At 42.2% G+C, this 13,633-nt stretch overlaps 1 protein-coding gene across 3 annotated transcripts in view; it reads right to left on the reverse strand.

Moving 5' to 3' along the window:
• Positions 1–13,633, reverse strand: part of syt7a (synaptotagmin VIIa) — an 80,523-nt gene that overhangs the window by 25,022 nt on the left and 41,868 nt on the right. The window contains exons 5-7 of one of the 3 annotated variants that reach the window (XM_051382008.1): positions 10,097–10,264; positions 7,397–7,813; positions 2,354–2,485 (exon numbers count right to left, since the gene is read on the reverse strand). In XM_051382008.1, the coding sequence (XP_051237968.1) occupies positions 2,354–2,485; positions 7,397–7,813; positions 10,097–10,264 (717 nt within the window). The other 2 variants (XM_051382006.1, XM_051382007.1) reach the window with 2 other exon arrangements.

Genomic DNA, 13,633 nt, shown 5'->3' on the forward strand with positions numbered 1-13,633 from the left:
CACGGCTTTGTCTCCAGCTCCAGGCAGGCTCGAGAGCCCCGTTTAGAATGAGCAATATGCCAAGAGTGTGATTGATTAAATCATGGTCAGACATCTGTGAAGTCAGCACTAACACCACAGGGAATGATATACTCCCAGCAAGGCTTACACCTTGCATTTCTAATACACTGTGGACTTATAATGTTTATTTGAGCGTCTAAATTTAGCATACAATTAAAGTGTGGCTAAATCATTCATTATACTTTTGAATTTATAATCTATCATGAAACAAAGAAAACAACAAGTGGCTCAAGTAGAATTAGTTTACAGCTCAGGGGAGGGGCACACAGGAGCTCACGAAAAAGACCAAGACTGTTTTTTACTTCCTAGTTCTCTATGTTCACAGACCAGAAGCTGCCAGTCATTCTGTTTTGACTGAAAGATATTAAATGAACCTCAGGTTAATCTAGAAAATACCACAATGCACTCAATCATCGTTAATCGAGGTGAGTCGTGCTGGCTATGTGTTGGACTAAGCGGCATGTGGTTCCTGCTTGCTGTTTAGTCTATTAGTGGATTTTACAACCCATTTAAGGAGGTTTCCAGGTGAACACAAAAGCTGGAAAAGCCAGATGTAATGTGCACACCAAATTACACAGAAAATTGTACTCCTCTGTGGCTCTGCAGCTTTCACACTAATCCTGAACAATAGAGATAGTTTTGATGTTTACAAAAACAACATTCTTAGTCAAAGAATACTTTCATCCTCATTTGTAAGTCCATGCAGTGCTGTGTTGACTTTAGGGAAAAGGCCACAGGATGCTCAGGGGCAAGAGACTAGGATGAGGCAGACAAACCAAGAGACAAACATCTCTTACTAGTCACTGATGTGGCATAGCTCTAAAGTTAAATTTCATTATAAATAAAGGTGCTTATTAGTTCCGGGAGGACAACTGCTATCATGCTGAAGACACACGAGACCCTCTAAACGTCTCCAGTTGCGCAGCCCACATGTGCAGCTTCATACTGCAGCTGTGCAGTCTCGATAAGAAAACAGTTACCATCTGTATTGTAATAGAGCCCTATAGTTTTAAATCATGTGTCAAACTGATGAAACACTTGTGAATGAGGAATAATTGGTGTGACGAGTAAATCAGAATTTGTTCACCCTCCCCTGCCATTTTGTTTTAAGGTGTGCGTCATATTATGTATCTCCAAATTGTCTCCAATTTGTCACAGAATCAAAGTGAGGTTAAAACGACCTAATTGGACTGCAGAGGAAATCGAGTGTGTCGCATCTGCCTAAGGCTGGACCAAACGCAGGATGTCCCTCTGGCTCTGTGGTGTTACATGCTGGCACAAATAATCAGAACCACCATCCATGGCCGAAAATGAACAACACGAGCAGAGTGTGGTTTGAGATGTTTGTTTCACATGATGCTGAACTCATTTGTTAGACTTAAACTGTTAAAATGAAAAAATTATCCAGATCCCAAAAACTAATTATTTTGGGAGACAGTGAGATTTGAGCGAGCCTGATGCATCCTTATAGATGACTGGAAATATTTTGGCTTCCAGTGTGTAAGGTGGCTGGCAAGGAAAAGGTTTATTTTTAGCAGCATGTTTATGTAAGTGACTACCATGTTGTGGAATAATGAGGAGGCTCTCTGGGCCCTCGGTGGAGCTACAGAGACGGGACTCTCAGAGCGGCAGAGGGTGATTGAAGGAAGCTAATGAGCAGGAGGAAAAAAAAGAACACAGGAGTAGAAAGGACTGGGATAATAAAAGCATGGAAATACAAAGGAAATACGACAATTACCAATGGGAGGTCTCTGTTAGGCAGAAGTGAATAGACAAACAAATAGAGATGAAAATGGTGGAGGAGAATGTCATTGCGATAGGGGAGATAATTACCATGGTCAGAAAAAAAAAAAGACCACTGGCATTAGAAAACACTGTTTTTTGTGATTTGCCAGAATTTTAAAAGTAGAAGAAAAGGACTAGAGTACAGTGAGCGTCACACTGCTGTGATTTATGAGCTCATTACTGCTTTACAGCTAACATCCAAATTGCTTTATCTCTTTACTCATCTCGGCATTACAGGCATTCTTTTCCCTACATTTGGTTTCATAGTCAGCTCTCATTTTTATTTCTGTAACAGTGTCGAGCTCTGGTGCTATTTCAGGTGCAGGTCTGAGGCACAATGCACTTAAGTGCAGTGACTCACCGAAAACACTAGAAAACAAAACTAGTCTCCTCTACCTAGATTCTGATATCATCTCCTGGTTTTTTTTCAAAATCATATCCTTCAAGTCCTTTCATTTGCACTCCATTCTCTCACATACAACAAGCACTCTCATACATTATCTGGTACCTCTTCTCAGGAGGGGGCTCCTGATTGGCTGCTGGTGCTGCCTGCGCTGTTTCCTGCAGGTCAGGGATATTGGCAAAGTCATCTTGCTCGGCCACACCAATGGCCAAAGCCATGACGACCATCTTCCCTTCACTGGCTCCCCCGTTTAAAAAAAATACGATAAGAGACAGGAACAGAAATAGAAAGATAGGCGAGAAAAGAGAACAGATGCAAAGGATAGGGAAATCGGACATAAAGAAGGTGTGGTGCAGGGGGAGAGAAGAAAGGAGAGGTCATTTCAGGTGACAGTGAGGACAGACAGCAGAGAGGCGACGGAACAATAAGAGACCGTATGAGAGTAAACAGAGGAAGCAGTAACAGAGAAAACGGTCATAAAGGGTAAATCTGCAACATCACATAACATCCCAGCCGTGAGCACTTTGTCCAGGGAAGGATATTAAGAAGATACCTTAACCTGAAAGGCCAGATTAATAATAATGTAATGATTTTAATGAAGTGGTGCAGGCTGTGTTCACATCATACAGACAACATATAATTAAAGGAAGTGCTGATGATTAGTTAATTATTGTTAATGGATGTGATATTCAGCAGCTTGCACATCAGCTTCCACACATGTAAAAGGTATGTACAGGCCTGTATGCACACACACACACACACACACACACACACACACACACACACACACACACACACACACACACACACAAAACTACACCACTCTCATGCCCAGTAATTTATCTAGTTATTCAAGCTGCCTTCTGCTTTCCCTCTAGATTCACCTTTCCCAACGAACACGTCGGTCGCCTTTCTCCAGAGTTAAGATTTAATTAAGCCTCATTAAGAAAATCTGGACTAATTGTTTCTATTTGAGTGACATAGTGTCTTGAGGTGCTCGGTGCGTGTCACCGTTTTCTGGGTCACTGCTCTCTCACTCTCCATGTTGCACTCTTCTCATTTCATCTTCTCTATTCTGCTACACTTGCTCTCCAAATCCCCTTTCCCCTTCATCCCTTTCCCCTACTCTTAATTCTCTGCCTCCTCATCACTGCCTCCTTCCTGTCACCCACACCCCCGGTTCTATAGCTTAAGCCCCTGACGGCGTTACAATACCTCCGCTAAGAAAGTATGGTGCTGCCAAGCTGTGGAAAGATATCACCCTAAACTTCACAATTTCATCTTTCTTACAGGCTGCTAAAAGCTTTTCTTGCAGCACCATAAAGCCTTGTTTAATAATCTCCCAGTTAGTGGTTCCCAACCTTTTATGTTGACTTACCCCCACAACCAGATTATCTTGAGTACCCCTCAATTGACACCACCTTATAAATGTGTTAATTTGAAGTAGTTTTATCTATATTATTTATTCATTCTTTACTTTTAGCTATCTATTTCAACCTTTTAACCATTAGCTGTACTGTTAGCAAGCTATTTCAATTATTTATTTCTTCTAAGAAGGCTTAAACCAATTTATCTATCTCAAGTTCAAAGATTTATCCATCGCTTTAAGCTCTTTATTTCAACCTTTTTTCTATTACTGTTAGCAAACAATTTCAACAATTTATACATAACTAACTATTTAACTAAAACTTTTACTTTTAGTTCAACCAACTTATTCATCTTCAACTCTGCTTGCTTGCTGACTAGTTTTCACACACTCTCATTTTCCAACACATTTGTTACAGCTGACTCAATATGTGGAATTTATTCTTAATCAAATCACATCAATTAATAATGTATTCATTAACTGAGCTACTCTGCAATCTTTCCACATATCCACTGCAACTGCAGTGGTTGGGACTCGAAGGTCAATAATGATATAATGGTGTGGTGCTTGTACAGATACTATAAGCACAGTAAGTTTTAAGTATGAGCATTTACACTCAAGAATATTGGTAAAACACTTAAATAAATGCACCAAACATTAAGGAAGCACAGGCGAGAGAGGGAACAGCCATTAGTGACACTAGGAAAAATTATTGATTTTTAAAAAGTATGAAGACCAATCACCCAAGAGATCCATTTGGTCAAACGCCTCGAAAGGCTAAATATATGTGTGTCAATCACATCAACACATTCATTGAGCAATGATTCACCCAGATAGGGAATCTCGCCAAGATTGAAACAATGGGTCATGTCTATTACTGGACCGCTTTGTCATCAATCACATGAGGTGTTGCTGTTGCAGAGAAGGAAATACAACAATGACCTCAATCTCACATCAAAATGATGAGTGCTAGTTGACTGTTATGGGCGATATTCTCAATAACCTTGGCGGTGGCATGTGCTACATCGCTAATGCTCAGTTAGCCAGTGGCATTCCTTCAACTGTGTCATTCTCAAGTTTCAGCACACATAAAATATACAAACTGCTCGTAAAATTACAAACTCTTTTACACTCGAGAAATATCTGGACCAGAATTCATAAAAAATTAAAACTTACACATAAAGTACAAAGATGTGTGATCAATGTGGCACAGATACTGTGTATTGGCCGATTTATTTGAAGATGGTGTCATAAAATAATGTAGTAGAGTGACTCTTAGGTGTTTGCAGATAAGAATTATGTATTATGTCTTATAATGTGGCCGATAACACAATTATAAAATATCTAGAATTACCATGGGAAAACCACAAAGCCTCACAATTTTATGAAACAACTTACTCCTTCTTGAGTAATGAGCCTGTGACAATATGGCGAATGTGGCAGAGAGACCTTGGAGTAGAAAATGAATACAATAAATAGTCTGAAATGATGGCCGAATGTTGGCAATATGTGAAAGAGACGAGGGGAAAGCTCACACAATATAATACAATATAATACAATAGGATACTGCAAAGACACTAACACACAGTCTCAAAACTCCACAGAATGAAGCTACTGAACAACAATTTGTGTTGGAAATGTAGAACTGAAATATGTATTTGGGAATAAATGGGAATGTAGTTTAGTCAGACCACATTGGATCCAGGTGTTAGCAATGTCAAGTAGTTGGTTGAGAAATCCCTCAAATCCAGAGTTGTGTTTACTGGTGGACCAGTCCCTAATACCAAACCTATCCAAGGCTGCATATTCTTCTATTATTGTGGTATTGGGTATATTTGTCGAGTTATTTTAAGACACTTGAAGTAAACAAAGGCTACAGAACTTAAAGAATGGGTTAATGCAATGGCGGAAATAGTTTAGTTGAATAAGTGGTGATCAGGATGAAGGGGTGTCTCCCTGGGACCAGTTCTGGGCTCACATTAAAATGGAAGATAGGTCTAAATAGATATCAGTCTGCTCTGTGACTACGTATTCCTGCAAGTTACCTTTTCTGGATTTATGTACTAAAATCTGCCTTTGTATTATATATAAAATGTGTTACTTTATTCTGGAAACAATAACATACATGCCACGTACCAAGCCTTTCAGAAATTAATACAAATTAAAGGTCTAAATAAACCAATGGTAAAAAGTACTGTAGAAATGGATTCAGAGCAAAGGGACATTAAACACATTGTACCTTGACAGTGTCCTTCCTCATCCCTTCATCACCCCTCTATCCCTCTATCTCATCACCCCCACCGCCCTCACCCTAGTTCTGGCCTGAAGTAACGATATGTCGTGGAAGTAATGGTGCTGGTGACATAAGATCAATGCTTCAGGGTTAACACAAATCTACACACAGCTGCTTAACCCTGGTTCTTATACTAATGCACAGTGACACGTGGGCTGTGTGATGTACACATGCTGACACACATGTCAGCAGACTAGTGCCACAACCAGCAAACGCAGATTTACTATAAGCATAAAAGTTACAGTAAAACCGACGAAAAAGAGGTGCCATTTTAGTTACAAATTACTCATGAAACACGGATTAGGCCTACTGGTGTGTCTCCTAAGAAGGATATTTAACAGTCATTCCAAAGGATGGCTCAGACATAACATCATGTAATTGAGTGGGACGGTGTGAATATGAAATATATTGTGACTTTTTATGACACTGTCTCATGAATATTATGAACTAGCACCACTAGCTCTGTCCTGTTAAGACAATTGCAGCAGACAGGCTGAATGCCATCCAAACAGATGTTACTGTTTAGCAGAGCATACAGTGTAAACATTGAACAATTTATCACAGAATGGGATAGAAATAGCTCCACAATATGTCGCACCTTCCTTGCCATTTTTCATGCACATGATGTCATTTGTTCTAAAATTAGGGAAAATGCATCTTTTAACAGACTGCTCAATAAGAAGGTTTAATTATCGTCAGCTGATCACTGACACACACTGTGCATTCATATGAACAAATGTCGAAAGCTATAATTGCTTGTGATGTATTAATTAATTAGATACTCGGTTTGAGTTGAGATTTTAAAGAATCATAAAATATATCAAGTAACCATATGTACTTCTCCCGAAGAATAAAATCTAATAAATATAATCTATAATTGTTAATATCAGTTTGTGATCTATGACGTCTTGATAAGATGAGACAATCCATCTCCTACACAACCACAGGGCTTAGAATTAAAATAGCCTACTTATTTACATTTATAATAGATTTTTCAAATAAGCCAACCTCTGGCCTCCTCATCTGCATTCAACTTCATCATCCAACATTAACATAATGAGCTATAACATGGACTGAATTTCATTTGTAATTGTATATCGAAGAAACCCCCCCCACACACACCTACATAATACACATTTATACATGTATGCACACAAGCACACAGTACATATTTTGACGGACAGAAGTAATATCCTTCCCTGGATATCAGATGCAAACTGAAAGAAAACACCCCAAAGAAAAGGCACAGAATAGTATTTCACAAAGATAAGGGTAAAAGCAGATTAGTCAGTGCTTAGACATAGATATACATTATAAACTATGTGATTCTAAGACATTAAGCTTTACACATTGAAAGAAAGAAAGACTTTAAACAGTTGCATAGCATAGCATATAATGCAAAACACAGATAGAGATAGAAGCCTAAGCAAGTGACACTACAGAGGAACTATAACAATAAACACATGAAGAAAGAGTTGTAGAGACTCACAGGAAGGACTTGACGTCCAGGCCACGATTCCGGATCTGGTCCATCATGTAATCCCAGCTGCCAGGATTGGCTCGTGAGCGCCCTCCTGCTCCACCTCCCCTATAGCGAGAGGCCCCCGCTCCTGCTGGGCTGCCCCGTGCACCCCGGGGACCACCTCGTGTACCTGCACCCCCACCCTCAACACTGCTGCCACCTCCCTCTCCTCTCCCAGCACCCCCGCCTCCCCCAGGCTGTCCAGGTGCAGTGTGTAATTGTCCCAAGCTCTGGGATGTGGTGGGAGGATGGCCGAGAACAGGGCCTGGTGGGTGGATGAGAGGCTGCTGAAGGCTCTGCTGGCGCAGCAGCGTCCGAGGCCGGGCCGGCCCAGAGGGGATGTGCTCCAAAGTGGATGCATAGGATAAGACTGGATCCCCAAAGCTGGGAGGGCAGAGGAGCAGGGAGGAAAGAGAGCGCGAAGAAGGCCACGGCCGGCAGAGGATAGGATGATGAGGAGGGAAGAAGGAGTCAGAGGGCACGGAAGAGGAAGAAGAAGTAGATGTAGGAGGAGAGCCGTGGCAAGAGGAGGTGAGTTGGTCAGAGGTGGTGAGGTCAGGAGATGAGACGTAGAAGAGACGGAGAGAATCATCAGAGATGAGACAAGGTGGCACAGGGCAGTAGGGAGACACAGTAGAAGAAGTCAGGTTGACGTCAGGATAGATACAGGAAAGTTCATCCAAACAGGAAGTTGATGGTTGTGAGGGGGAAGAGGAGGAGGAAGGAGGAAGAGTGGTATTTGAGGACAAAGTGGAGAAGGAGGCAGAGGGAGGAGTGTTGGGAGGAGGAGACAGGAGGAGGAGGAGAGAGAAAGAGAGCAACGTGAGGCAGCAGCAGTAACAGCAGTAGCAGAAATAGCAGTAGTAGGTGCACCCTGAGTGATCGCTGTGTGCTGTGTACTGCTCATAGGGCTGCGTCGGGCAGCAGTGTGCAGACTGTGAACTCGCCCTGTGCGTCTGCGTCAGATGTGTGTGCACCTTGCGTGTCTGCGCGGTCTGAGCGTGCTGTTTGCGTGAGGGTGTATTTCGCGTGGGCAGTGGTCGGATGTGCACTGACCGAACGGGTGTTGTGCGATTCTGCGCCACGTGACCTCGTCGAGGCGTGTGGGTCGTGGCTTTGCAGCTTCCCGGCCTTCTTGATGAGGGTTTTTTGGTCTGATGAGAGATCCCCATTTCCTCCACTCGTCAGTCAACTTTTTCCATCTCTGATAGCTTCTCCTCTTTTCTCTCTAAGTCTTTTTCGTCTTTTAAATACATGCTGCCCCTCTAGAGACATCCCAACAGCCAACCAAGTCCTACAGTATCACTCCCTCCCTCTGTCAGCCTCTCATTTTCCACTCCTCCCCTTTATAAATGCTGTTTAATTGGCTCATTGCCTTCCTTAAAAATGCTTCAGTAGTCACATCAACATGAAGGGTGACACATGCTATTTAAATGTCATCACTTACTTAAAGGTATACCATTCCTGTGTTTTGAGGGCTCTACAGTACCCTGTATCATCTTCTTTATATATTTTTTTCCCTGCTCACTAAATATATCCTCCTCTCTCTCAGATCGCTGTGTAACCCAGACTACCAGAATTAGGTCATGAGAGAGCTATTCACATCACTTAGATGCAGTTTACTCCGCTCTGCATTACTTCACATAACACAACTTTGCATAAGGCTTTTAGTGTGCTATCCATCATATTTATCTGCCACAAATAAAAGGATAAAAAGGTAAATGGAAGGTTTTGCAGAACTGAAACAGTTTGTGGGCAACACAGAAGGAAAGCAGAATAAGAGGAGTGGCTTTACACAGCGACAGAAAGAGCGATGGGAGCGATAAGAGCAGAGGGTGACGATGGAGGAGAGACAGAAAATGGGGTGCGAGACACAAACACAAGAGACACAGACACTTATAGCAGCCTGAAAATAGAATCCAATTATAGACAGGGGGCAAAAAGAAAGATGAGAAGAAGAGGAGAGAAGAATGAGGAGTGAGGTAGTGATGAGCGTAAATGTGTTGTGGAGGAAAAAATCACAGGCACGAGGTGGCAAAGGAAGGTGCAAAAAATCCCGAAGAACTGAAAATTAACTGCCTCATTTACAACACGCTGAATATAGACCCTAAATCATGTCATACGTCATGGCTGTGGGATACATGCAGTCAGTAACCAACATGCAGTTGGCATTTCAGGCTGAATCTTAATTAAAAGGCGGGTCGGCATGGTAGGAGGCATTATTTCAGTCAGTGTGTGAAAATGAGACTTTTTCTGTTTTGCAATTTTAAAAGTACACTTGCAGGCAGTGCAGTGCCTCACATAAATAAATCATACTCTCCTGCAGATTTATACAGGAGCAGCTGGGCAGATTGTGTCTGCTGAAGGTTTTAGTCAGTGTGATACAGCTCGAGTAACTATTGTTATCTTCTCACGATGACGAGACTTCACATTTCCCCAGTGCTCACACCTTGATCTGTGCCCGCGCGCTCACCTTGACACCTGAGCTGCACTTCCTCCCTGCTGAACTTGACCTGACTCTCCTTGTTTCTACTCAGAACGGATTCATTCATCTAATCATAGCTGCTGCTGAGGTAAAAACTAAGAAGAATAACATTTGCATAATAATAACATGTTTATTTTGCTGCACAGTGGCGGGAAATGTTTTCTGCCCGGTTCTGAACTCACTCGCTGGGTCTCAATCCTCCGGACTGCATGTGGCCCTGGACAGTCTGCCACCTCCCGGCCTTCACTCCCTCTGTCACCATGCTCTTCACGCTGTCACTGCGATAAGGACCCCCCCCATCATCCCCATGCCCAGTTGCTGCCCCCTTCTGACCCCCTGACACTGCCCCACTAAGAGACAGATACAGGGTGCGGAGGTCCCACAACAGACAGGGGGTATAGAAGAGGGAGATAACGACAGGCACAGGAGAAAAAGACCAGAGAGTGTGAGAAAGACAGGCACAAACTCTCTCTCTCTCTCTCTCACACACACACACACACACACACACAGGAAAATAGATTGAGCAACCACATGGCTAAGAAAGGGAGACAGATCAGTAGAGTGTGAGAGGGGGCAGGTTTAGTTTTCCAGGCCAAGTGAGAGGCAGTTGAATAAAAAGGTCTGGAGTCCAGTGTGGAGGTAGAGAGGGATGGGGAGAGCAGGATGAAGAGGTAGAAGAGGGAGAAGGATTTACAAGGAGCCTGTGGAGGGTGGAAAACCAGCAAGAAGTCACTCCTTTGGGCCTGGAGGACCAATACTACAGCTGCCAGCATTCACTAGTGGCAAGAGTGTGTGGACGCTGGTTATTTAGTTCTCATTCTTTCATTCATTTAGGCATTTGGGGCAGAGATGCTACTACACAAGGCAATTCAATGGCAGCACCTTAGAGCAACAGGAGGACAGCTTGTACTGAAGTGCCTCATGAGCAAATAATCGACTAATTTGGGAAGTCATCCAAAGTGACATTCAGTTAAATACAAGTGCATTTGTTCGTTTGTTCATTGTTCGTATTTGTTTGTAAAACCTCGATTACACTCTAGTTTTTAGATATTAATGTGTACTATTTCATTTTTTAAAGATTTACATGTCATTTGATCACCACTTAGCATCAATAGCAGTAAACAGGAAGTAGTGAAAGACTGGCACCAAAAAAGAATCATAAGGGCAATCTATTTCATATTGACCCTCCAAAAAAAGTACAAGGCACAGAAATTAATCAGTGTTCATACTTAAGAGCAGTTGTCAACTCATGCTTCCTCTCACAACTGGTTTTAGGTTTAAAATGTCATGTCTACTCTGAAAGCAGTCATGATCAAAAATAAAGCACAGTAGTGCCCTCTGGTGACATGACTACAATCCATTAATATGCATGGTGCTCCTGCTCCGTGAGACACAAAATAGGAGGTACCAAATCCGTTGTCGTCTGGTATGTATGTGTGGGATCGGAGGGGGGGTTACTACACTTACATCATGTCCCTTTGAAGGTCAACTTTCACATTTAATTCTGACCAATTGACCTGACAGTGCATGTGGATAAGTCATCAATCACAGCAACAGCATGGATGACACTGCAACAGTCAACACAGGAGACATGGACCTCATTTATCGAGCCAGGCACAAGGTGAACGTTTTTAGTCTTTATTAAAAGTAGGAACACACTTAAATGGGACCATAAATCACCACAAGTATTTACAGGAATATAGCATTCAGATATCAATCCTGTTTCTGACTGAACTTCACTGACAGGAGACGTGATTTAAAAAAGAAATATAGCCACATAATCTTTCACAGCTTTTCATCTCAAAGCTATCCGATTGATCAAATAAAGTACAATATACAGTAAATATAATTCACTGAACTTGAAGCCTAAATTAGAAAAATGGTTCATGTCAATTCACCACGAGCATTTTGTCAAGATTGTGTCGTGACTGTTGCTGACATCAAATATATAACAGGTTCAATATAGAAAAATGATAGTATTGAACCTCTGATCCAATAAATCCTTAAACATGGAGATTGATCGTGCAGGGTAGGTAGCCTGTTTGATAAATGAGGCCCAGTGTCATTACAGAGAATGAAAGCTGCTGATCTCGAGAGAATCTCAAACAGGAAATGATTTCCCTGCTGTCTGTTGACTTTAGCGACATATTACTGGTTGGACTCACACACTACTGACAAACCTCTTATTTTACCATTACTGGAGTGAAAAGTGCATCTGTTTTTCTACCGCTGGACAGAAGAAAACATATGGCGACAGGACCTGCTGAAAAACAGCATTATGGACAATAAATGACAACCTTGAGGGTTTTTTTAAAAAATGAACTTCTCAAAACGCAAGCACTAGGGTCTAAAGCTGGTTTCCTGAGATCAGCAGCCATCATCTTCAGGCAGAGTTTTCAGACAGTAATCCATATATCCACCGCGTTCATAAGCACACTGCTGCCTCCTTTCTCCAGGCAATTTAACACACAGTCCTCAACAGCTAGGTCTATTAAAGATGACCAGTTATTAGACAGTTTATCAGACAGATGCCTGGTAGCTGGATGTCTAAGCTTAAAGTCCTCTCGGTGCCCGGGGGAGATAGGTATGACCTTGATAGTACTTTATTGGATTCAAGTGAATGAAAAAATAACTTTCATTTCATCACGTAAAAAAAACGCTGTTACCTTATCTCCTAAAACGACAGACAGTAGACACAGTTCGAGTGCTACAGTGTTAGTGCAGTACACAATAGATATTAGGTTGATGGGGATCAGAGAGAAGCCACAGATGGATGTAAACCACAGGTGAACACTGGCACCTGGTTTAACGGTCAACCCTCCACAAGAACAACAACAACAACAGCAGCAGCAACAATTCCAGTTCACACAAGCAAAGGACAGGGAGATACACAGATTACAGAGAAGGTGGGTTAAAGTATACACATGTCTTTTGGAGAGAAAGGCTACGAGGGTTGTCCGTCTCCATGGATACACCCCATGGGAGAGAGGTGAGAGGTTAGAGGTCAGAAGTTAGTGGGACCGGCAGGGCTGTAGGGAGTGGGGGGCATCTGAACATGCGCCTCTGTGTTCATTAAAAGGTGACAGGATGTGAGGAGTAGCGGCAGAAATTAGCCTGGGGACGTTACAGGGCTGTGCAGCTTTGCCGCTGCACTAATAGCTGAATGGCGGTCGCGGGCATGCTTAAGTGTGCGTGTATGACATTTCCTACATTCACATTTCCCAAGCAGATTATGAGTAATCATTAGTAACCATTTCTGCCCTCCAGTGTGCTAACACTGGGTGGGTTATTATTGTTATTACTATTGTTGATGGAAATCGCATTATAGAGCAATAATAAGTCTAGAAATGTTCAGTTTGTGTATATTGCAACACAATGACATTTATAGAATGGACTTTTTTTAAAAGGCTGTTGGCTAAATATCCGTGGAAAGAGAAAGAGGTATGAGAAAATTTTGCCCTAAGGAATAGAAAATAATCAAGATTATACAACTAGGTGGATTTAATAAGCTGTCAGGCATCATAACATCCTCATCCAATGGTTCAATTTCAGTTGAGTGGCTAGTGGTGGTGACTGCACAGCTAGTAAGGGGATGGTGTGAGGAGGGGAGAGGAGAGTAATGCAACGAAGGGAAGGGAGGGGAAGAAGAGGAATGGGAATAAAGGTAAAGGAAAAGGAGAGAGTGGCACTGCCCCTGCCTCGTTACAGCCCTGCTCAGA

The sequence above is a fragment of the Dicentrarchus labrax genome, unplaced genomic scaffold (assembly GCF_905237075.1).
Source record: "Dicentrarchus labrax unplaced genomic scaffold, dlabrax2021, whole genome shotgun sequence".
In the NCBI taxonomy this organism is placed as follows: Eukaryota; Metazoa; Chordata; class Actinopteri; family Moronidae; genus Dicentrarchus; species Dicentrarchus labrax.